Genomic DNA, 22,647 nt, shown 5'->3' with positions numbered 1-22,647 from the left:
CATTCCCCAAGAGGACTCATACACCACCTGTCTTCCCAGTAACATGTTCACTAACCTCAGACCTGACTGCAGATATTGAAGTAGTCAGGTGACCTCGCTCCAGCTCCTCTCCACTGTGGCCTGGTGGGAGACATGTCTGTTCATACCCTTGGTGACAGGTTCCCCAAGCTCAGTCTCAACTGCAGACCCTGAACCAGCCATTTTACCTCGCTTCAAACTCAGCTTGACTGAGATCCCAAAGGCAGTAACATCAGTCTGGTGAGCTAGGAGTAGATCCTTGCCAAAACCAGTCTGTAAAGACTGAATATGTCTGCTCCTTCAAATGCACAGACACACACAAGTCACATGGATCACAAAGCATAAGGTAAACACAACACTACCAAAGTAAACTAACAAAACCCCAGCAACCAACACCAGAAAAGTGGACATCCATAAATTACCTGAAAAGGAATCCAAGGAATCATCTTAAAGAAGCTCAATGAGCTTCAGAAGAATACAGATTTTAAAACTAAATGAAATTAGGAAATCAATACATGAACAAAATGAGAAATTTAATAATTAAATAGAAGCATTAAGAAGAAACCAAACAGAAATCTTGGAGCTGAAGAATACAATGAACTGAAAAACCCAATAATAGACTGCTTCAACAGAAAACTTGATCATGTAGGAAAAACTATCAGTGAATTTGAAGACAGACCATTTGAAATTAACCAGTTAGAATAAAAAAAAAAATGAAAAACTGAAGAAAGCCTATGGAATTTACAACACCATCCAAGTGGTAGGAAGCCTATTTAAAGAAATAATGGCAAAAATCTTCCCAACTCTATGGAGGGAAGTTGATATAAAGTCCTTAGATCTTCAAATATATTAAACCAAAAAAGCACTACTCTGAAACACATAATAGTTTGTCTCAAATATTAGAGTTTTTCTGAAGTAAAAGACAAAAGAGACATTTTGAAAGCAGCAAGAGAAAGGGGCCTTGTCACACACAAGGGAACCACCATAAGATTATCAGCAGAAACCTTGCAGGCCAGGAGACAATGGAATGATATAGTGAAGTACTAGAAGAAAAAATGCCAACCAAGAACATTGTATTCAGAAACACTGTAGTTTAAGGATGAAGGAGAGATAAGTCTTTCCCTGACAAACTAGGAAGTTTGTCACCACTAGACCTGCTAAAGTTAGTTTTTCAAGTTGAAATGAAAAGATGATAAACAGCATCATAAAAGCATATGAAAACACAAATCTCATTGCTAAAGGTAAACACAGAATATTATAATACTAAAATGGTACACACAAATCATTTTAAACACTAGTATATAAATTAGAACATAAGTTGTCAGAATACAGCCACATAAATTTGCTAATGGAAATACAGTACAGAAAAATAAAATCTGACATCAGTTACATAAAGTGTGTGTGGGAGGGGGAAGTAAAGTGTAGAGTACCTGTATATGATTGAAGTGAAGTGGATATCAGCTTCAAACATACTGTTATAAGTATAAACTATTCAATGCAAACTCCATGGTAACCACACACACATACACACACATAACAGATGCAAAAAAGATTGAGAGAAGAATCAAAGTACATTGTTACAACAATCAAATCACAAAGGAAGACACAAAGAGGAGTAAGAGAACTATAACAAAGGTAGAAAACAAATGACAAAATGGCAAGAATAAGTCCTTACCTATTAATATATTAACTGACATTCAAATGTACTAAACTCCCCAATCAAAAGAAATATTGTAGATGACCAAATAAAATAATAATAATGAATTATATGCTGCCTACAAGAGACTCACTATAGATTTAAGGACACATATAGGTTTAAAATAAAGAATGGAGAATATTTCATGAAAAATATTAAAGAAAAGAGAGCAGGGATAGCTATACTGATATTAAATAAAATAGGGTTTAAGTCAAAACTGTCACAAGTGACAAAGGTCATTACATAATGATATAAGGGACAATTCAACAGAAAGACCCAATAGTTACAAATATTAATATTTATATCACCAACATGAAAGCATCTAAATACTTACTTTACCCAAATAGGTAAAGTAGACATTGATAAATCTGAAGGGAGAAATAGCAATACCATAATAGGAAGAGACTTCGATACTACTCTCTATAAGGGATAGATCATTCTGGTAGAAAATCAATCCATAAGAAAACAGAATAACTGAACAACACTATAGGCCAAATTGACCTAACATACAATTTCCATCTAATATCAGAAGAATACAGATTCTTCTCAAGAGTATATGGAACATTCTTCAGTGTATATAACAAGTTAGGTATAAAAAGAGGTCTGAAAATTGTAATTAGATCAAAATCTTCCAAGTGCGTTTTCTATCCATAATGGAACGACATTAGCAATCAATAATAGTTTTAAGAATGAAAAAAAATAAAAACATGGACTTCACCTTCTTTAATATCAGTTTACCCACAGTCTGAAGACATTAAATGGAAATTTTCATAAATGAACAGCTCGCAAATTTAATCAGTGTGATGAAATCTTTCACCATCCTGCCTGGGACATCAACCATCCCTTTGTCCATTGTATTCATACTGTATACTCTATCCACCCACTAGTCACTTCACAGACATCTCTGTTATCAGATTGCCTGTCATGGTATTGCTGTACTTGTGTTTCAATCACCCTTACTTTACTTAATAATGGCCTCAAACCTCAAGAGTAGTGATGCTGGCTATTTGGATGCCAAAGAAAAGCCATAAAGTGCATCCATTAAGTGAAAAGGTAAAAGTTCTTGACTTAATAAGGGAAGAAGAGAAAAAGTATGCTGAGGTTGCCAAGATCTATGGTAAAAATAAATGTCCTATCCCTAAGATTATGAAGAAGGAAAAAGAAATTCGTGCTAGTTTTGCTGTTGTGCCTCAACCTGCAAAAGTTATAGCTACAGTGTATGATAACTATTCTAACTATATTGTTACAATTGTTTTATTTTTAAATTGATTCACTGTCAATCTCTTACTATGTCCAATTTATAAATTTTATAATAGATGTTTATGTATAGGAAAAAACATAGTATATATAAACTTTAGCACTATCTGTGGTTTCAAGCATCCACTAGAGGTTTCAGAACAAATCCCCCACAGAAAGGGAGAGCTACAGTACATGGAAACTATATAACACAATCTTGAGCAGCCATTGAGTCAAATGAGAAATCAAAAGGGAATTTAGAAAATATCTTGAGACAAATGAAGATGAAAACACAATGTATCAAAACTTATGGGATGGAACTAAACTAATACTAACAGGGAAATTTATAGCAATAAGATACTACATTTAAAAAGAAGAAAGGGCAGGCACGATGGCTCATTCCTGTGATTCCAGCACTTTGGGAGGCTGAGACAGGTGGATCACTTGAGGTCAGGAGTTTGAGATCAGCCTGGCCAATATAGTAAAACCCTGTCTCTACTAAAATTAGCTGGCCATGGTGGCATGGGCCCGTAATCCCAGCTACTTGGGAGGCTGATGCAGGAGAATTGCTTGAACCTAGAGGGCAGAGCTTGCAGTGATCCAAGATTGCACCACTGCACTCTAGCTTGGGTGACAGGGCAAGACTCCATCTGGAATAATAATAATAATAATAATAAAAAGAAGGAAGATCTCAAATAAACAACCTAACTTTACACTTCAGTGAACTAGTATAAAAACAAACTAAGCCCAAAGTTAGCATAAGGAAGGTAATAGTAAAGATTACAGCAAAGATAATTGAAACAGAAAACAGAAAAAAACCCTCTTGGCTATATTTTAAAAAGAGAGAAAACTTAAAATAAAAACTGAAAGAGGAGATATTATAAGAAATATCTTAGAAATGTGAATAAAAAGGATCACTAGGCAGTATTACAATAATACACTAACAAATCACATAATACCTAAATTAAAAAAAAAAAAAAGAAGAAGAAATTCCTTGACATGTATAACCTACCAAAATTGAACCAAGGAGAAATGGAAATCCTGAAGAGACCAATAACAAATAAAGAGATTAAATTATCAATTAAATCTCATCACACACAGAAAAGTCCAGGACCAAATGAATTCAATGAAGAAATGTATCAAATAGTCAAAAAATAATTAATGCCAATGCTTTTTAAACTCTTCCAAAAAAAAAAAATAGAAAAAGAGGGCACATTTCCAAACAAATTTTATGATTCTAGAATCATGCTGACACCAGTCTAACAAAGACCTCCAAATAAAAGAATACTATAGCTAATATCCCTGATGAACATGGATGCAGAAATCCTCAATAAAATACTAGCATACAAAATTCAACAGAATATTTAAAGGATTATACTCCACAACTAAGTAGGATTTCTCCCTGATATGCAAAGATGTTTCAACATTTGCAAATTAATCAATGTGATACAACACATTAACAGAAGGAAACATATGAACTACACAATTGTCTCAGTGGATACAGAAAAAAACATCTGATAAAACTCAATATCCATGCATGTGAAAACTCTCAACAACAAAAAAAACAGAGAAGGAATTTACTTCAACATTACAAAAACCATATATGAAAAGCTCACAGCTAACATTATAATCAATGGAGAAAAACTGAAAACTTTTAAGGTCCACATAAAGCAAGGACGTCCACTCTCACAACTTCTATTCAATATAGTACTTGCAGTCCTAGCCAGAGGCATTGGACAAGAAAAATAAAAGGCACATAAATTTAAAAATAAGCGTAATTATCCTTGTTTGCAAGTGACATGATCATTTGCATAGAAAACTATGAAAACTCAACATGAAAAAACGGTTAAAATTAATAAACAATTTTACTAAAGTTGCTTGATATAAGATCAATACAAAATATAATCAGTGGCTTTTTTTTTTTTTTTTTTTTGAGATGGAGTCTCTGTTGCCAGGCCAGAGGGCAGTGGCACAATATTGGCTCACTGCAACCTCTGCCTCCTGGGTTCAAGCAATTCTCCTGCCTCACCCTCCCGAATAGCTGGGACTGCAGGTGTGCACCACCACACCCTGCTAAATTTTGTATTTTTAGTAGAGGCAGGGTTTCACCATGTTGGCTAGGATGGTCCTGATCTCTTGACTTCATGATCCACCCACCTCGGCCTCCCAAAGTGCTGGGATTACAGGTGTGAGCCACTGCACCTGGCCAAAAAAATCAGTGGTATTTCTATACATAAACAATGATCTATTTAAAAAGGAAATTAAGAAAGTAAGAAAATAGCAACAATAAATAATAAAATACTTAGGAATAAACTTAACCAAATAGGTGAAAGATTGGTACACTGAATATTATAATACATTGATCAAAGAAATCAAAGGAGACACAGATAAATGTAAAGATGTCCTCTGTTCATGAATTAGAAGAATTAATATTGTTAAAATTTCCATACCTCACAAAGAAATCTACAGATTCAATGCAATCCCTATCAAAATCCCATTGGCATTCTTTACAGAAACAGAAAGAAACAATACAAAAATTCATACAGAACAACAAAAAATCTTTAATACTAAAAGATATCTTAAGAAAAAAGAACAAACCTGGCAGTATCAAACAACCTGATTTTAAAATATCTTATAAAGCTATAGTACTCAAAACAGTATGTATGGTACTTGCAGAAAGTCAAACATGTAGACTAATGGAACAAAATGCCCAAAAATAAATCCATGCATTAAGAGTCAGCAGATCTTCACTAAAGATATCAAGAACACACAATGGAGAAGGACCATTTCTTCCATAAATAGTGCCAGGAAAACTGAATATCCAAATGCATAAAAATGAATTTGACCCTTATTTCATGCCATATACAAAAAATAATCTCAAAATAGATTATAAACACTTAAATATAAGACTTGAAGCCATAAAACTACGAGAATAAAACACACATAAAAGCTTCATGACATTGGTCTGAGTAGTTTGTTGTTTGTTTTTTGAGGTTTTTTTGTTTGTTTGTTTTTTTGTTGTTTTTTTTTTCTGTGGATATGACACTAAAAGCCTGGAGAGGAAGAGCAAAAATAGACAAATGGGACTGCATCAAGCTAAAATGCTTCTGTCCACTGAAAGAACAGTCAACAGAGAGAAAGGCAATCTATGGAATGGGAGAAATTATTTGCAACCACATATCTGATTAAGGAATTAATATCCAAAGCAGATAAAGAACTCAAACAACTCAATAGCAAATACCCTCCTTAAAATGGGCCAAGGACCTGAATAGATATTTCTGAAAATAAGACATACAAATGGTCAATGGGTATATTGAAAAGGTGTTCAACATCACCATCAGGAAAGTGCAATTCAACACTACAATATCACCTCACACCTGTTAGAATAGGAATTTTATCAAACAGACAAAAAAATGACAAGTGTTGGTGAGAATGTGGAGAAAAGGAAAACCCTGAACACTGCTGGTAGAAATGTAAATTGTTATAGCCATTATAGAAAACAGTGTGGGGGTTATTCAAAAAATTAAAAATAGAATTACCATATGATCCAGCAATGCTAGTTCTGGGTATGTATTTCTAAAGAAAATGGGCTGGGCACGGTGGCTCACACCTGTAATCCTAGAATTTGGGAGGCCAAGACAGGCAGATCACCTGAGGTCAAGAGTTTGAGACCAGCCTGGCCAACATGGCAAAATCCCATCTCTACTAAAAATACGAAAATTAGCTGGATATGATGGCATGTGCCTGTTAACGCCAGCTACTCTGAAGGCTGAGGCAGGAGAATTGCTTGAACCCAGGAGGCAGAGATTGCAGTGAGCCCAAGATCCCACCACTGCATTCCAGCCTGGGCAACAGAGCCAGACTCTTTCTCAAAAAAAAAAAAAAAAAAAAAAAAAAAAAGAAGAAAAAGAAATCAGAATTTTTAGATATTAGAGATATCTGCACTCCTGTATCTAATGCAGCACTAGTCACAATAGCCAAGAAGTGGAAGTAACCTAAATGACTGTCAACGGATGAATGAACAAAGAAAATGTGACACATATACAATGAGATATTACACAGTCTTAAAAAGAAGGAAATCCTGCCACATGTGACAACATCGATGAACCTGGAGGACAGTATACCAAGTGAAATAAGCCAGACAGAAAGACAAGCACCACCTGATTCACTTACATGTGGAATCTAAAACAGCTGAACTCTTAGAAGCAGAGAGCAGAACGGCGGTTACAGGGGCTGGACGACAGGCAGGTGGTCAAAGTCAAACAGTTTCTGTTAAGGACAAGAAAGCTCTGGAGATTTGGTGTCTAATGTCCACCACGAGGACTGCAGCTGACAGTACTGCAGTGAATACTTGAAATGTGCTGAGAGTCGACCTTCAGTGCTCTCACCACACACACACACACACACACACACACACACACACGTCTATGAGGTGACGGATGTGTCAACAATTTTGTGGTGATTTTACATATATGCATAGCAACATCAAGTTGTACACCTCCAGATATACCATTTCTATTTGTCAATTACACCTCCAATAAAGCTGAAACAAAACACCAGGAAAAAGAAAAAGAAAATCCGTTTTCCCAATAGGTACTTGGTACAGTGGATATTTATTTTTTGGTTAAGGAAATGGAAGGAAACAGGCAAAAAAGAGTACATATTTAATTTAACAAGTGATTACAGATCACTTAGTGGGTGCAGTGTGTTACCAGGTCAAATGGAAAACTCTAAAATAAATAAAATTTTGTCTCTGAATTCAAACAAAATGCTTGCAAAGCCCTAGGTACCTGCCCAGCCAGAAACGCTCATTCATTCCTCCATGACCCTGAGCATGAGCTGCAGGGCCCTAATGCTGAACCATAAACCCACAGGCAAACCCCATCCTGCAAGAATCCCTAAAATGCCCTCTTTCCCATGCCACTGCTACAAGAAAAGAGCATCAATAATGTTTTCATTGATACAAACACTGCTGAACGCTATCTCCATGACAATATTTACCCCCTCCGCTCTCCAGGAAGTGATTAAGAAACAGTAAGTGCCAATGAGGAAGATACTGGACACCCTTGGGAAGCGGGTGCTGGTGATAACGGGGAGCACCTGGTTGGGCCCGGGGAGCCCCATCCTTCCAGAACCCCACAGCCAGATGTGCAGGCTAATAACTACAATGAGCTCTGATTCTTTCAGATCCTGGGTAAAAACCTTCATCTCAGTGAAGAGCTCCATCAAACAAACATCACCACACATCTGCAGACACCACAGTCCAGAGAACCCTCAGCATAGGAAACAGACCTCTTAAAAGTGTGACCACAGGCTCTGACCACATCCTGTGTATCTGTCATGAGCGTGTAGCCACACTGTGCGCCCCGCCGCCCATGGTGTCCTCCAGTCCTCTTGTGGTCTGAGGATGGGGAGCCGGTCCCTGGGTTTCCATGAGGCAGGGGAGCTGGGGTCCACTCTCACTTTATCTGACCTGACTCATTTTCCCTCTACTCACCACCAAGAAGCTGTCTCTACCCAGTTAACAGATACAAATCAGTTGTCAAAGAACACACAAAAAAATTACACAAATGCTACTGATCCTCTGTTAGTAGCATCTCTGTGATCCTCTGTTCTTTTAGTCCAGTAACTGATGACAGGGTTGGAGCATCTAATTAGAGAGGTGAAATGGAGTGGCCGGCCCAGGGTCTCCATGGCTTTCCCTCAACACAAAGAATAATCCTATCTGGCCATGGCAGAAGCCAGTATGCAGTGTGCTCGCAGAGGAGTATATTAATTGCAGCCAAGTAAACAACTGAGTGCCCGAATCTCCACCTCGTATGTCAAACGGATTTCCACAATCTGCTGGCCGGTCCTCCACAATGTGGATCTGTGCGCCATGCCCCACCCTGAGAAGGCAGCCCTGATCATGTGAAAGCTGTCATAACATCTTCAGTAGTCGAGGGTGGGCGTGGGGCATCAACAACCCACCAGCCCACATTTAAATTGCGAGGAGGCAAAAATCTGCCCCCAAACACTGTAAGGACGTGAAAATAAAAGCCAGTCCCCACAGACAGGGTTATCAGGCGTGTTTAAGTTACTTGCAAAGAACAGTTAGCCTCTCAACCTGGAGGAGACCTCAGACACCATCCATTCCCAGGGCTGGAACCTGCACCCAGGACAGTAGGCTTCCACATGAAAGCAGGAGGTTTGAGCGCTGCCAGGAGCTCCGGGTCTGGCCGCTGCTTTTCTCTGGAGCTGCCTCTATTTGTGTCAGGTAAACACAGCTTTCTAAGGAAGACATGACTTTCTGGCATTAAAAAAACCTGGACGTGTGCAAGCTGGACCCTGTGAGGACATGAGTCCAAGAGCAGGAACTCATCTCATGACGTTTTCTGCAGGGTTTGACGCTCTGCGTGACCCTTCCCAGGCTCATGTAAAATGCAGCTTGATTGACTACTTTTCTACTACACACTTTTCTGGAGCACATCTGCACAGCAAGGTGTGAGGGGACGCCATTTCTGCTACTTTGCACCACGCCCTTTAACTTGTTGCCGGCTGACATTTTCAAATGCCAAACTCCAAACAGCCAGCCAGTCCTTTCAAGCCTCCTTTGATGCTACTGGAGAACTCACCCAGAGAGAGGCCACCCTTGGGACAATGGCGGTGCCTGACAATGGACAGAGAGGCCGAGCTGCTGCCTACTCCCTGTGGGTTTTCCTTACACGCTCATCAGATCCCATCCCGCCTCTCACCTCAGGAGGACAAGAGATTAATGATTCTCTGACTGGGTGTGACAGGCGCATCCCTCCATGAGACCTCAGTAGGTCACTGTGCCGCTGGGCCATGGGGAGTGGAATGTGGTCACTCACACATCCTCCCCACTTCCTGGGCCTGGCCTCCCCTCACCACCTCGTATGGAGCAGCCCCACCCTGATCTGCAGCTTTGCCCATTGATTCGGGGTTGGGTGTGATCTCCCACAGCAGCACTGCGTGCAGTGACAGCACTCGGAGCAGCCTGCCTGGGACGGAAGCCTAGTACCACTGCTCACTGCCTCTCTGACCTGGGTGGGGCTGACTGCATCCTCTGTGCCTGTTTTCTTACTGGTGAGGGCAGAATGAGAGTGCCTACCTCACAGATGGATACAGTTTTATGCAAAGTAACGTTTGTAAGGCACTAAGCACAATGCCAGGCATAGGCACAAGGTCAGGGCTTGCTAAATAAATGAGTTAATTTGTTCCCACCTCTTCTATTTTGGATTCTACATAGTAAGGCATTCGCCCAGCTCAGGGCAGAGGATCACCTGTCTGTATCTTGCCAAATGCCATCCTGCAGTCAGCAAATACCAAAATACTAGACTCTTTCAAAGCAGCGTCTTTGAAGCAACATAGAATGGAGTCTCTCCGATTGTACAAAGAATAACACTAAGACAATTAGACCCTCTCAGAATGTCAAACAAAAAGTCAGGTGTGTGAGGAAGGTGACGAGGGCTGGGGCTCTCCCAGGCCTCACGGATGACCCCATAGACTGCCATTTGCATTGACTACACAGACCTCGAGAGAATCGCAGTCACTCTCTCCTTCTCTCTTTGCCTTTCTTTCTCTCTCTCATCATCTATCTATGTTCAGGTTAAATCCCAGGTTCAGTGGGAAGGATAAAAGGCAGTAATAAAATAGACTGATTACCTGAAAAATCAAAAGAGCAGGGGTGGAGGGGTTTGTGAGAGCAGACCTTTCAGGTTTCTCTCCCATTGCTCTTCAACATCATATTCCCTCTAACTTCTTTACCTCTGTTCCCTCAAATGCCTTTTAAGCGCTCAAAAAGTAAAAGTAAAAGGGTTTGTTTGTTTGTTTGTTTGTTTTTTGCATTTGTTGTGGTCTCTGCTTTTAAACTTAACAAGTGAGTAGAATTATTATACTTCTTTTAAAATAATATTTTCCAAATGTGTACAGACTTCAAAAAATTTTTTGGTTGAGTCAGTGACTTCAATGAGAAAAAAGCTGGGTTTTTTTGTAGGTGTTTTTTTTTTTTTGAAACCTTAGCAGAGTCCTAGATGAGAAACGGACAGCCTGTGCCAATACCCGCCCTAGTGCGGAGGGGCCACTTGCCCCTCAGAAAGCAGGCGACAGCAAAAGACTGCTTGGGGAGCACACGGTTAGGACGTGGATGTCAGAGAGGCCAGGTCCTACTTCCATCAGACCCTGGCTGATTAATGAATTACCTTTCTCTAATTGAGGGGACTTCTATGTACATTACAAGCCAGCTGTCCTACCAGATCCTCAGACCCCATTCAGCATGGAAATGGACTGAAAAATACTCTGTGATGAGGCTGCCAAGGGCTGTTCTTGAGCTGCTGACACGAATCATTCCTACAGTTCCGCTGTCCATGGCCACCTCACCAGTGAGACCTTGGGCTCATTCTTAGGACCCTGTGCTCATCAAGTATCCCTGACATGTAGCAGAGCCAGTGGCATGCACCATAGCAGGGGATTGCAAACTTTAACATGCAATCTGAACCTTCAGGGCTTGCTGAAACAAAAGTTGCCGGGCTCCTCCCAAGCATTTCTGCTCAGAAGGTCTTGGGAGGAGCTGGGAATTTACATTTCTAACAAGTTCTCAAGTCAGGCCATTGCTGCTGGTCTGGAACCCCACTTTGAGAATTGCTAGACTCTAAGGATCCAAGACATGCACACTTAGTACGTATGTGTTAATAGGTCACTCGGTGCCAAGTTTACTAATCACTTTAAGGTAGCTGTAGCTACTTCCCCACATAATGTTAAAACAAATTAAATTTGCATGAACTGTTAAATCTTAAACTGGTCCAGAGTGACCTAGTTTCTTGTGGAGGACCAAGGCCACTGTATGCACCTAAGCTCTGGACGAGGCAGACTCTGGTGCAAGAGTCAAGCCCTGGGAGCAAGTCCAGTCAGCTTAATACAGGTCCTCTAAGCAGTGGTCCCCAACCGCTGTGCCACAGACCCGGACGGGACAGTGGTCTGTTAGAAGCCAGGTCGCAGAGCAGGAGGTGAGCAGTGCACAAGCAAGAGTCTTCCCCCAGCTCCACCTTCCATCCGACCCACAGCAGCGTTCTATTCTCACAGGAGTGTCGACCCTACTGTGAACTGTGCATGCGCTCTTCATGAGAACCTAGTGATACACGTAATGCGCTTGAATCATCCCGAAGCCATCCCAGTCTGGTCTGCGGGCAAACTGTCTTCCACAAAACCAGTCCCTGGTGCCAAAAAGCGTGGTGCCCGCTGCATTAAAGGCAGTTCATGCCGACACGGCCCTACACAAAAGGACACGTCAGCGAACACAAAAAGGGTCAATGTGGAGACAGGTGACCTGAAGCAGCCCATAACCGGGGAAGTCTGTTGGCCAGAGAGGCAGGACCCTAGGTATGAGGCTGAGATCTCTGCAAGGATGCAGTCTCAAGAGAGGCCTGGGCCCCAGGCCTGTCCACTGCTGTTGGCAGGGGTCTGCCTCACAGATGCAAGTCAGAAGCCACATCGCCAGAAATGGAACCCATGACTAACACCAGAGCCGCAGTGAGGAGGATGCTGTCAGACCTCAGAGCGCTGGCCAAGCCCGCACACACCCTATGCCGTTGGGGCCGAGCAGCTGCTACCAGTCTGTGAGAGCTCTCATGATGTGCATTTAGGGAGGGACAGGGGCTGTTGCTAACTGGACAGGGAATGCCTTCTGTAAAGGCATCCACATTTCAAACCTGTTAAAAGATAATGCTGGTCGTGTGCAGTGGCTCGTGCCTGTAATCCCAGCATTTTGGGAGGCCGAGGCAGGTGGACCACTTGAGGTCAGTTCGAGATCAGCTTGGCCAACATGGTAAAACTCCATCTCTATTAAAAGTACAAAAATTAGCTGGGCATGGTGATGCCTGCCTATAGTCCCAGCTACTCGGGAGGCTGAGGCAGGAGAATCACTTGAACCTGGGTGGCAGAGGTCACAGTGAGCCGAGATCATGCCACTGCCCTCCAGCCTGGGTGACAGAGCAACGATCTGTCAAGAAAAAAAAAGACAATGCTGGTTGTGTCCTTTGACACGGAGAAAGGTGGTGTGCAGAGGCTGGGAACCTGGGAAAACTGCCAGTTTCCCTGCCCACTCTGCCACCCAGGCCGGAGTGCAGCTCACTGCAACCTCCGCCTCCCGGGTTCAAGTGATTCTGTTGCCTCAGCCTCCCAAGTAGCTGGGACTACAGGCAAGCACCACCACGCCCGGGTAAATTTTTTTTTGCTTTTAGTGGAGACGGTGATTCACCATGTTGGCCAGGCTAGTCTCGAACTCCTAACCTTAAGTGATCCACCTGCCTTAGCCTCCCAAAGTGCTGGAATTATAGGCATGAGCCACTGTACCCAGCCAAAAGATTTTTTCTTGGGCCTTAAAGTGATGGGATGGTGGCCTCAGTCCAGAGCTGTGTGGGGTGCTGGTAATACCAGCCTTAAGGCAGGCCAGAACATTTCCCCTATGAATAGTCCAGACCACCAGTTCTCATGTCTTCAGCTGTGAACACAAGCTTCAACTTTTATTTATGTTTCTAAATTCAAGGGAAGCTAAAAATAAAAAATTTAATAAAAAACTGATTTTCCAAATGGGATTATCAGCATCCAATTACTAACATGCTTCCTCTGTGGGAATCTTTTCACGTCAGGAAATAACTTGGTTAAGGGGCTGACTGTAAATTACAAACTCCTTGCTTACCCTCTGAAAAGGCATGTTCTTTATGAAACCCACTTTTTAAGAGAGAAACCACAATGACGAAAAAATGAGTAGATCTATTTTAAGCAAGGGTCAGGAATTTAACTGCAGCCCACTCTTATATTACTAAGAGCACAACATAGAACCAATTTCCAAAGCAGGAGCTGCTGTACCCACAATAGTTGACCCAATGGAGGCAGCTCACGGCTGCTGCTATGAATCACTGATCCTTCGGGAAACCATGAGAGGGGATTATCATTCGCTTAGGGAAGATAACATTATTTTAATACTCCATCTCTAGGCTGCATCTATTCTTAATTGCTACATTACAAAACTACATGGTGGCAACTGCTACTTTACAAGGGAAATAAACACTTTGAAAGCATTTTTTAAATAATATTTTTACTTTTAGAATGGGCATTCTATTCTTTCCTTATGCATTTGTAAGGCTGGATGGATGGACTGCATAATTAAGACATGATCCACCATGCCATTTTCTAAACAACACATGTACCTAGAAATTGGAATAAAATATAAGAATGGTGAGTAAACCTTAATATACTCACTGATAAAATTTCATGCATATTCTAAAGTGGTTCGTAAAACTATAAGAATGTGACTCATTTCTTAAGTTGCAAACCTGCATAGGAAAAGGGCACTCTGGCCTGCCACTACTCTATAAAACAAAGAAACAACTCCTGTCGCTCCACTGTGTGTGAACCCTGGGGGGAAAGCCACAAGAGACAGTGGCTTCTGGTGGCTTCTGGTGGAGCAGGCACCTCCCACCTTGATCCACTGTAGACAGTGAACTGCGCCTGGCCCTCCTGCTGTAACCACAGCCACAGGACCCGCACTGAGGAGCAACCTCCTGTTCTAGCCCTGTGGCGCCGCACTGAAGAGCAGGTTGGCCTCACCTGGTGCAGCTGAAATACTGTATCCCATGACTCAACAGTTCCAGTCCTAGGTGTATTCCAAGGCCTCCACCAATGCTCCGCAAATTTTTATTCCCTTACCTCATAAAATACTTTTGAAAAATGCATACACCCCTTTGCCTTAACCTGTCACCTAGAATTTTCATTATAAACTGGTTAATAAAGTAACAAAATAGTTACGAAGGATTAGGCAATTTCAACTATCATCTAAATACTGGTGTTTTAAAATAAAATGCTTGCATAATTCTTTAAAATAAGAATTAAAAACACCCAGAGTGATTTAATTTTCACCATTATCCATTAAAATTACTTGAGCAAACTGCTTCATAAGAATAAAACATTTTATATCATTTCTTTTTTTCTTGAGATGGAGTTTCGCTCTTGTCACCCAGGCTGGAGTGCAATGGCACGATCTTGGCACACTGCAACCTCCATCTCCTGGGTTCAAGCAATTCTCCTGCCTCAGCTTCCCAAGTAGCTGGGATTACAGGCATATGCCACTGTGCCGGTTTTTTTTTTTTTTTTTTTTTTTTTGCATTTTTAGTAGATAAAAGGTTTCACCATTTTGGCCAGGCTGGTGTCATACTTCTGACCTCAAGTGATCCACCTGCCTCAGCCTCCCAAGGTGCTGGGACTACAGGCGTAAGCCACCGTGCCCAGCCCATTTTATATCACTTCTTATTCTCTTTCTTTTCTTATAAATGCTGCTACCATTCACTGCCACATCAGAATTATACAAATATATATTTATGCTTGAAAGTTTCTGTAATTAATCATTCTATCATACTTCTCTACAGTAAAAACATGTATAAACATTTACAGCTAACTTTTTTCTGTGATTGTTAGAATTTTTTATTATACATTGGGTTATCACTAGAATAGTTTTGTGCAAACTATTCAAACAACAAAATTATGATATATTTTGATCAATGACAAACATGAGACGTGCAGATCTACTGGTCAGAAACTCGAAATGCTATGATGAAGGAGGCTTTGCCAATGTTGCAGCCGCACCTTTTGTAGGTGAAGTAGCGTGGGACACTCAGCCACGGGCAGAGCAGTCCTGAGACAGGTGCACGTGGGAACTGAGGGTCTCCAATTCAAGCCCTTACACTGGAAATCCGTGATTGGGTTTATTCCTTCATCTACACCTGAAATATTTTCACTTTAGAAAGTTGACTGCCAGTTGTACACACACCCCCACAGGTGCTTCGAGTAGGTGTGGGAGTGGTTAATTAGGGAGGCTGCCTTCCCCGCTGGGCCCCTTCAGAGCCGAGGCTGCCTGTGGCACACTGTGGCACACTGTGGCTGCTGTCCCACCCAGGGGCGTAGGTCATCACTGCGCCTGCCCTCCTTAGGAGGGAGCCCTGGAGCCCCAGCTCTCCTAAGCATCTGGCGAGTCATCATGGCCGGGCCAGTTAGTGTAACCCAGGCGTCCCCAAACTACGGCCCGCAGGCCACATGCGGCCCCCTGAGGCCATTTATCTGGCCCCCCGCCACACTTCAGGAAGGGACACCTCTTTCGTTGGTGGTCAGTGAGAGGAGCACAGTATGTGGCGGCCCTCCAATGGTCTGAGGGACAGTGCACTGGCCCCTGTGTAAAAAGTTTGGGGACGCCTGGTGTAAGCCCACCCCAGGTAGGCAGGCTATGCTCCAGTTCAGGCTGCTCCAGTGGACACTAGGCCCAGTTTATATCCATGACAACCCTGGGGTCAGACCTGGTGAGGGAGAAAATGCAACACATCAACATCTGCCTTTCCAATCTCCCCGCTATGCTCGCAGCAGCAGCAGGCTCTCACCTCCCGTTGAGCACGCTCTTCTTCTCCAGCCCGCTGGGCAGGACCACGGTGACATCCACGGTGCTGTCCCTCAGTGCCTCCTTCATGCGGACCAGGTTCTGCTGTGACCCGAGGGCCCCGTCATGGGAGGGCTTCTGGTCGCTGTGCAGCTGCAGAGTGGCAGCCTTTCCAGGAGGCGGGGGAGCACGGGCCTTCATCTTCCTCCTTAAAACCACAACACAGAGGCTTGGAGTGAGTGGCAGTGTTCCACCTGCCTGGAACTAATTCATTCTTACACGTTCTCAGGTCTCTCTTCAGGAGCACCTTCCGAGTGACATAGCCTTTGTAAAATCAGTGTCCCCCAAACAAGTACAAACTAATAAACTAAACAACACTCAGGAAGGGTTATTAAAAGGAAGCATTCCTGGGAAGAAACACCTTAAAAACGTGCTCAGCCGGGTGCGGTGGCTCAAGCCTGTAATCCCAGCACTTTGGGAGGCTGAGGCGGGTGGATCACGAGGTCAAGAGATCGAGACCAACCTGGCCAACACGGTGAAACCCCGTCTCTACTAAAAATACAAAAAATTAGCGGGGCATGGTGGTGCGTGCCTGTAATCCCAGCTACTCAGGAGGCTGAGGCAGGAGAATTGCCTGAACCCAGGAGGCGGAGGTTGCGGTGAGCCGAGATCGCGCCATTGCACTCCAGCCTGGGTAACAAGAGTGAAACTCCGTCTCAAAAAAAAAAAAAAAAAAAAAAAAAAACGTGCTCGCTGTCGGAGAGGTGCGCAAGCCTGTTTTTTATGGGCCCTGGTCAAGGGGAGGCAGGGGGGAGGGCAGCGGGGTTTGGCCTGACCCTTTCGGAATTGTCACGGGGATGACACATCACACGAACTAATGATCACATGAATCAGGTGGGCTCGCAGATACATGCGACACTCTATTAAATCCTGCCCCAGCTCCTAATCTACAGCCTGTTCGGAGGATCTGGAGTCCTGTGTTGTGCTAAATCAGCCAGCAAGTCGATCACACCACCCAGCACCTGTCCACACGGCCACCGTGGACGGACACCGCTGTTTGTCAGGGAAAGGATGCGAGTGATGGTAAAGGGGTAACGAACACACGACCCCTTCACTTATTTCAGTCTGTGCTTCCAATGCTCTATTCACCTTGTGGAGGATTTCTAAACACCTGATGAGTCACCCACACTGGGGAACATTTTCTTTTACCATTTATTTTAGGTTCAGAGGTCCATGTGCAGGTTTGCTATACAGGTAAATTGCATGTCACCAGGGTTTGGTGTACAGATTACCCAACAGGTAGTTTTTCAATCCTTACCCTCCTCCCACCTTCCACCCTCAAGCAGGTCCTGGTTCTGACGAACATTTGCAGAAATGCTTGTTTCCTCAAGATTAGCCAGGGAAGGTAACTGACCTTGTTTTATATAGGTACCTTATTTTACATATGGAATACATGTATATGTGTGTGTATATATGTATGTACATACTTCTATATAAGAACATTACTTCATATAGGCCCTGGAATTTTACTGTCATGGTAGCACGTCAAATACTCGATACCTAACATTTGTTAGGACCTCTGCTAATAATAACCTTAGTAAGTTTACATTGTTGAGAGATTTGTGGCTCACCCAAAGGCATCAAATTATCCGGTATCTGCGCAGAGATGGAACTCAGGCCCGACTGACTCCAAAGGGCTTGCTCCCACCGCCTCCCTCCCTATCTGGCCATACTCTAGTTAGAGGATCTGCAGAGAGCAGCAAGAGCCTCAGCCCACTTTCACCTCTGCTCAGAGTGGTCTTCCGAAGGCATTGGCATGAGGGATCAGAGACACAGGAATTCCTTCTCTAGAGATTTACTCCAAACAATCCCACAAGACAGCATTGTGGGAGGCTCAAAGTTGCTCATCACAACATAAATTCTAATGGCAAAGAACCCAACCATACATTAACACAGCAAACAAATAATCTAACCATACATCAATAAAAGATGCCAATAAATTATGTTACAACAGCACTAGGCAAATATACCTTAAAAGTATATTGTTTTATGTGAAAAATGCTCAATATAGACTTTTTAAAGTAACAATCTTCAGAATATTATTTGTTTAGGAAAATTCTATTTTTAAAGAGAGGTCAAAATTAATTATAACAATGGATCATAAAGCAGTTTAGAAAGATAAAGAATTGGCAAAATTGACCTTGGGTGATGATCACTATGACATATGTTTTGCTGTTTTTACTTGTATGCATTTCCTAATTTTTCTCTAGTAACACTTGTATATGTATTACTTATAAAATGAAAGAGGTCATTTAAAATGACAGCAAAAGTGACTAGATGATGGTATAAACGTACTGATGTTCCTGTCACTGGTTAATATAAAGTTATTCGTGCTCACACCATTAAAATAACATTCAGGGACCAGGCGCAGTGGCTCATGCCTGTAATCCCAGCACTTTGGGAGGCCCAGGCGGCCAGACTGCCTGACTCAGGAGTTCAAGACCAGCCTGGCCAACATGATGAAATCCTGTCTCTACTAAAAATACAAAAAATTAGCCGGGCGTGGTGGCAGACGCCTGTAATCCCACCTACTCAGGAGCCTGAGGCAGGAGAGTAGCTTGAACCTGGGAGGCAGAGGTTGCAGTGAGCTGAGACAGCGCCACTGGACCCAGCCTGGGCAACAAGAGTGAAACGCCGTCTCAAAAAAATAATAATAACATTCAGATCTCATCCTTTGCTATAAAATAGGTATAAATTATTTTTCTTATTAAAAGGCTTACACTTAAAATATTTATAATTTTTATGTTATATCCTTATCCGTTATATACTTCTTTCAATTAATAGAAATAAAAATAAAATAGTCAACGTGAATGGCACTATTGTAAGAACTAAATCTTTATTCTTCACTATGCCATTCTAAGGAGGTATTCCTGTTTTATAGCTAAAAGTGTGAGCACACCTTCCCAATGTCACAGAGGGGTAAAACTGACAAACTCATTTTTGGTTTCAAAGCCCGAAATATTAACCACTACATTATTCAGTCACTATTAGAAAGAACAGATGCCATACCATTTCAGAGATGGAAAAAATCAAGACAGGGAGAAACAGGTTCTATACAGATTCTTTCATTAACTACCCTTTGGTCCAGGGCTGGCAGCGCAGGCTCTGAGCCATTAGCATTACCACCCAAAGGTGCTTTCAGGAAAAAAAATATATATATATGTTTTTCATTTTTAGGAAATGCATATCTTTTCTGGTTTAGCTTGCTTGGACTCCTTCAGAACTCACCTCAAACAGGAAGCAGCGTTTATTCATTCAGCAGGCACCACACTGGGATTGAGAGGCAGGAGAGAGACGGGAGAGGCTTTGATTGCCCTGCATTTATCTCCAGCAAATATCTGTCTTCAGCTACCAGAGCCTGTCTTGTTACAGAATTTCATCTACCCTCCCTCCCCAGGTCCAGTGCCACCACGCTGGTCCAAGCCCTCATCTCTGCGGCACACACAAAGGTACACATGCCACCCTTCCTCCACAGTGACAAGAGCAACCGGTGAGGACTGCTGTCTTCTCGGGCCTGACTTTGCACTGGGCATGCACTGCTTAAACGCCTGGCAGGGCCCACTGGATACAAGGGCCCCAGGGAGGTTTGTTTGTCCAGCAGAGTGCTGCGTGCTCTAGTGTGTGCATGCATGTGTGTGTGCCTGTGTGTGCATGTGTACACATTAACATTAGCCAACATTTAAAAAATTGGAATATGTCACACTAACAAAATGAATTTTGGGGGAAAATAAGATTTGATGAAGCCTGGACACCTTCACAGTAAAAAAGAGCTGTGTGTTTCCATCTGGACCTCTTGATGGCTGGATCTGTTGGCTCAGTGACATCACACATCTGTGCCCTGTAGGGCTATAAACTCACATCCAAACTGCTAGAGTCTGAAGATCTCCACCAGCCCTAGACCTAAACCATTCTTCAATGTCCTCCGCTCTTCTGGCAACTGGCCTACAGCTCCAGTTTCCAGGAAACCAACCAATCCCCAGCAGCCTTTGCCTCACTGCATTCTCTGCCTCACTTGCTCTGCTCTCAAAGACACAGCTCAAAACAGTGTCATCAGAGAACCCATTTCTGGGTGCTCCAGGACTGGGCACACACAGCTGAGATCACTAATATCTACACTGGCTGCACTGTGGCTGGAAGCACTTGGGGAGCTTAGAACATGTCCAGGTACTTTCACGGACCAGTTGAATCTGAATATCAATTCAATTACTATTTAATAGCTCCAGAAAGCAGCAAGGCCACTTGTATTCTCAACATGTAGCATAATGTTGTTCATATTTGTGGGTACAGTCATCCAGCACATAATGCTTCAGTCAATGAGGACCGCATATACGAAGCTTGTCCCACAAGACTGTAATACCTTTTCTCTGGTTAGGTATGTTGAGATATACAAATGCTTACTACTGTGTTACAGTTGCCCACGGTGTTCAGCACAGTAACACTCTACACAGGTGTGCAGCTCAGGAGCAACAGGCTACAGCAGACAGCTAGGCACACCTAGTAGGCTATAGCATGCAGATTTGCGTTGGGTACACTCTGTGATGTTTACACAATGATGACATTCCTTAAGGATGTATTCCTCAAAGTGCACTCCCATCATTAAACTATGCATGACTGTACTTAAAAATGCTTATTGATGATGATGATATCGACACAGCTGAAAATTATACATAGTTCCTGCTTACAACTCTGCAAACTTACAAAAGCCTGAGATAGGAATGAAAGAGAGATTGCAGAATAAGAAATGCTTCAAACAAGCCAAGCTTTCTGAGGGAGAAAAAAAATCTGCGTAGACTGTAGTAGTGGGGTGTCCACCCTACCCCCCTTGGAGGAGGCCTTCAACCATCTTAAAGATGAGCGGAAATTTGAGATATGAGAAAAAGAGACAAAGCTGGGGCAGGAAGAGAAGTCCCCAAAGGGAAAAAGGAAAAACAAATGCTCCCGCACATCACAGAAGATGCTAAAACAGCATGCCCAGGAAGGGACATCTGCCAGGCAGCACATCAGGGTGTTTGAGTTTTTTATTTTATTTTGTTATTATTTTTTTCTTTTTTTGAGATGGAGTCTCACCTATTGCCTAGGTTGGAGTACAATGGCACAATCTCGGCTAATTTTGCATTTTTTGTAGAGACAGGGTTTCCCCATGTTGGTTAGGTTGGTCTGGAACTCCTGACCTCAAGTGATCCACCCGCCTGGGCCTCTCAAAGTGCATTACAGGTGTGATTACAGGTGTGAGTCACTGCACCCGGCCTCTTTTTTTATCCTATATATAAGAGCATTGTGCCCATAGTGGACACATTCCTCCTCTTACTTTCGGGAATGTCCTACTGTCTATGGAGTAACTGTACTTTCACTACTTCACTTTTTTTTTATTAAACTTGCTTTTACTTTGCACTGTGGACTCACCCTAAATTCATTCTCCAGCTAACACAGTCATAGCATGAAACAGAAAACGCCTGGCTTCCTCTGTCTGTGAGTGGTTCAGCCTGGGAAAGAACAGCTGCTATTTACGCAAGGACTCCTGTGTATCTGTACTAGGTTGTAAAAAGCCATTCGCTTACCAATCCGGGAACGCCCTTCTCAAACATCTGTGCAGACGTCATGTGGTTGAGTCTGAGACTCAGGGACATGTGGCAGTTTCAAAAGAGCAGGGCTTCTGCGCAAGTCTAAGGAGGCCATCAGAGCTGGGACCTTGCCTGGCTCCTGCTGGGCACACCCATGGCAGGTGCTCCTGGCTGGCAGAGTGCACAGGCTGGGTAATCCAGCTTTCCTTCCTCTCACCCTCTCCAGCAGGAGGCAGGGCAAGTCCTCGGGACTCAGCAGGGAACGAATCACTGCGCACGCAACTCAAGCTCCCTTTGATCCCTCAAGGCTGAAAAAGCCGCGTGGACCCTGTCAGGAACTGTTTTTTTAAATAAAAAATATGTATATGAAAACATTTCTGGCATTTCAAAGGTCATCAACCATAGCTCCAAATGATTTTAGCTTAAAATCATCACACATTTACTGAGTTTCACGATGACATTTGTTAATTCCCAAATCAGCTGGAAACTCCCAGCTGGGTTTTTATTCTGAGGGCTCTTCAACATGCAGCAGAAGGCTCAAAATCCCCTCACTGAAGGTCAGAGGATCTTAGGTGGCGCGGCGCAGTGAATGGGAATCGCAGGTGGGGGCCCAGGTAGCTGAATTAAAACCTAAGTCTATAGGTGACAGCCACTGA

The 22,647-nt window shown here is 42.8% G+C and overlaps 1 protein-coding gene across 8 annotated transcripts in view; it reads right to left on the bottom strand.

Annotated features, from left to right (window-relative positions):
- The window catches only part of COBL (cordon-bleu WH2 repeat protein), a 289,733-nt gene that overhangs the window by 169,431 nt on the left and 97,655 nt on the right, over positions 1-22,647 (bottom strand). For all 8 annotated transcript variants that reach the window (XM_074379677.1, XM_074379671.1, XM_074379674.1 and 5 more), the window contains exon 2: positions 16,375-16,578. In XM_074379677.1, coding sequence (XP_074235778.1) covers positions 16,375-16,578 — 204 coding nt within the window. The remainder of the gene's footprint in view (positions 1-16,374; positions 16,579-22,647) is intronic.

Source organism: Saimiri boliviensis, chromosome 10 (genome assembly GCF_048565385.1).
Source record: "Saimiri boliviensis isolate mSaiBol1 chromosome 10, mSaiBol1.pri, whole genome shotgun sequence".
Lineage (NCBI taxonomy): Eukaryota > Metazoa > Chordata > Mammalia > Primates > Cebidae > Saimiri > Saimiri boliviensis.
Note: the sequence above shows the minus strand (reverse complement) of the source record. Positions and strands in the feature narration are given on the sequence as shown.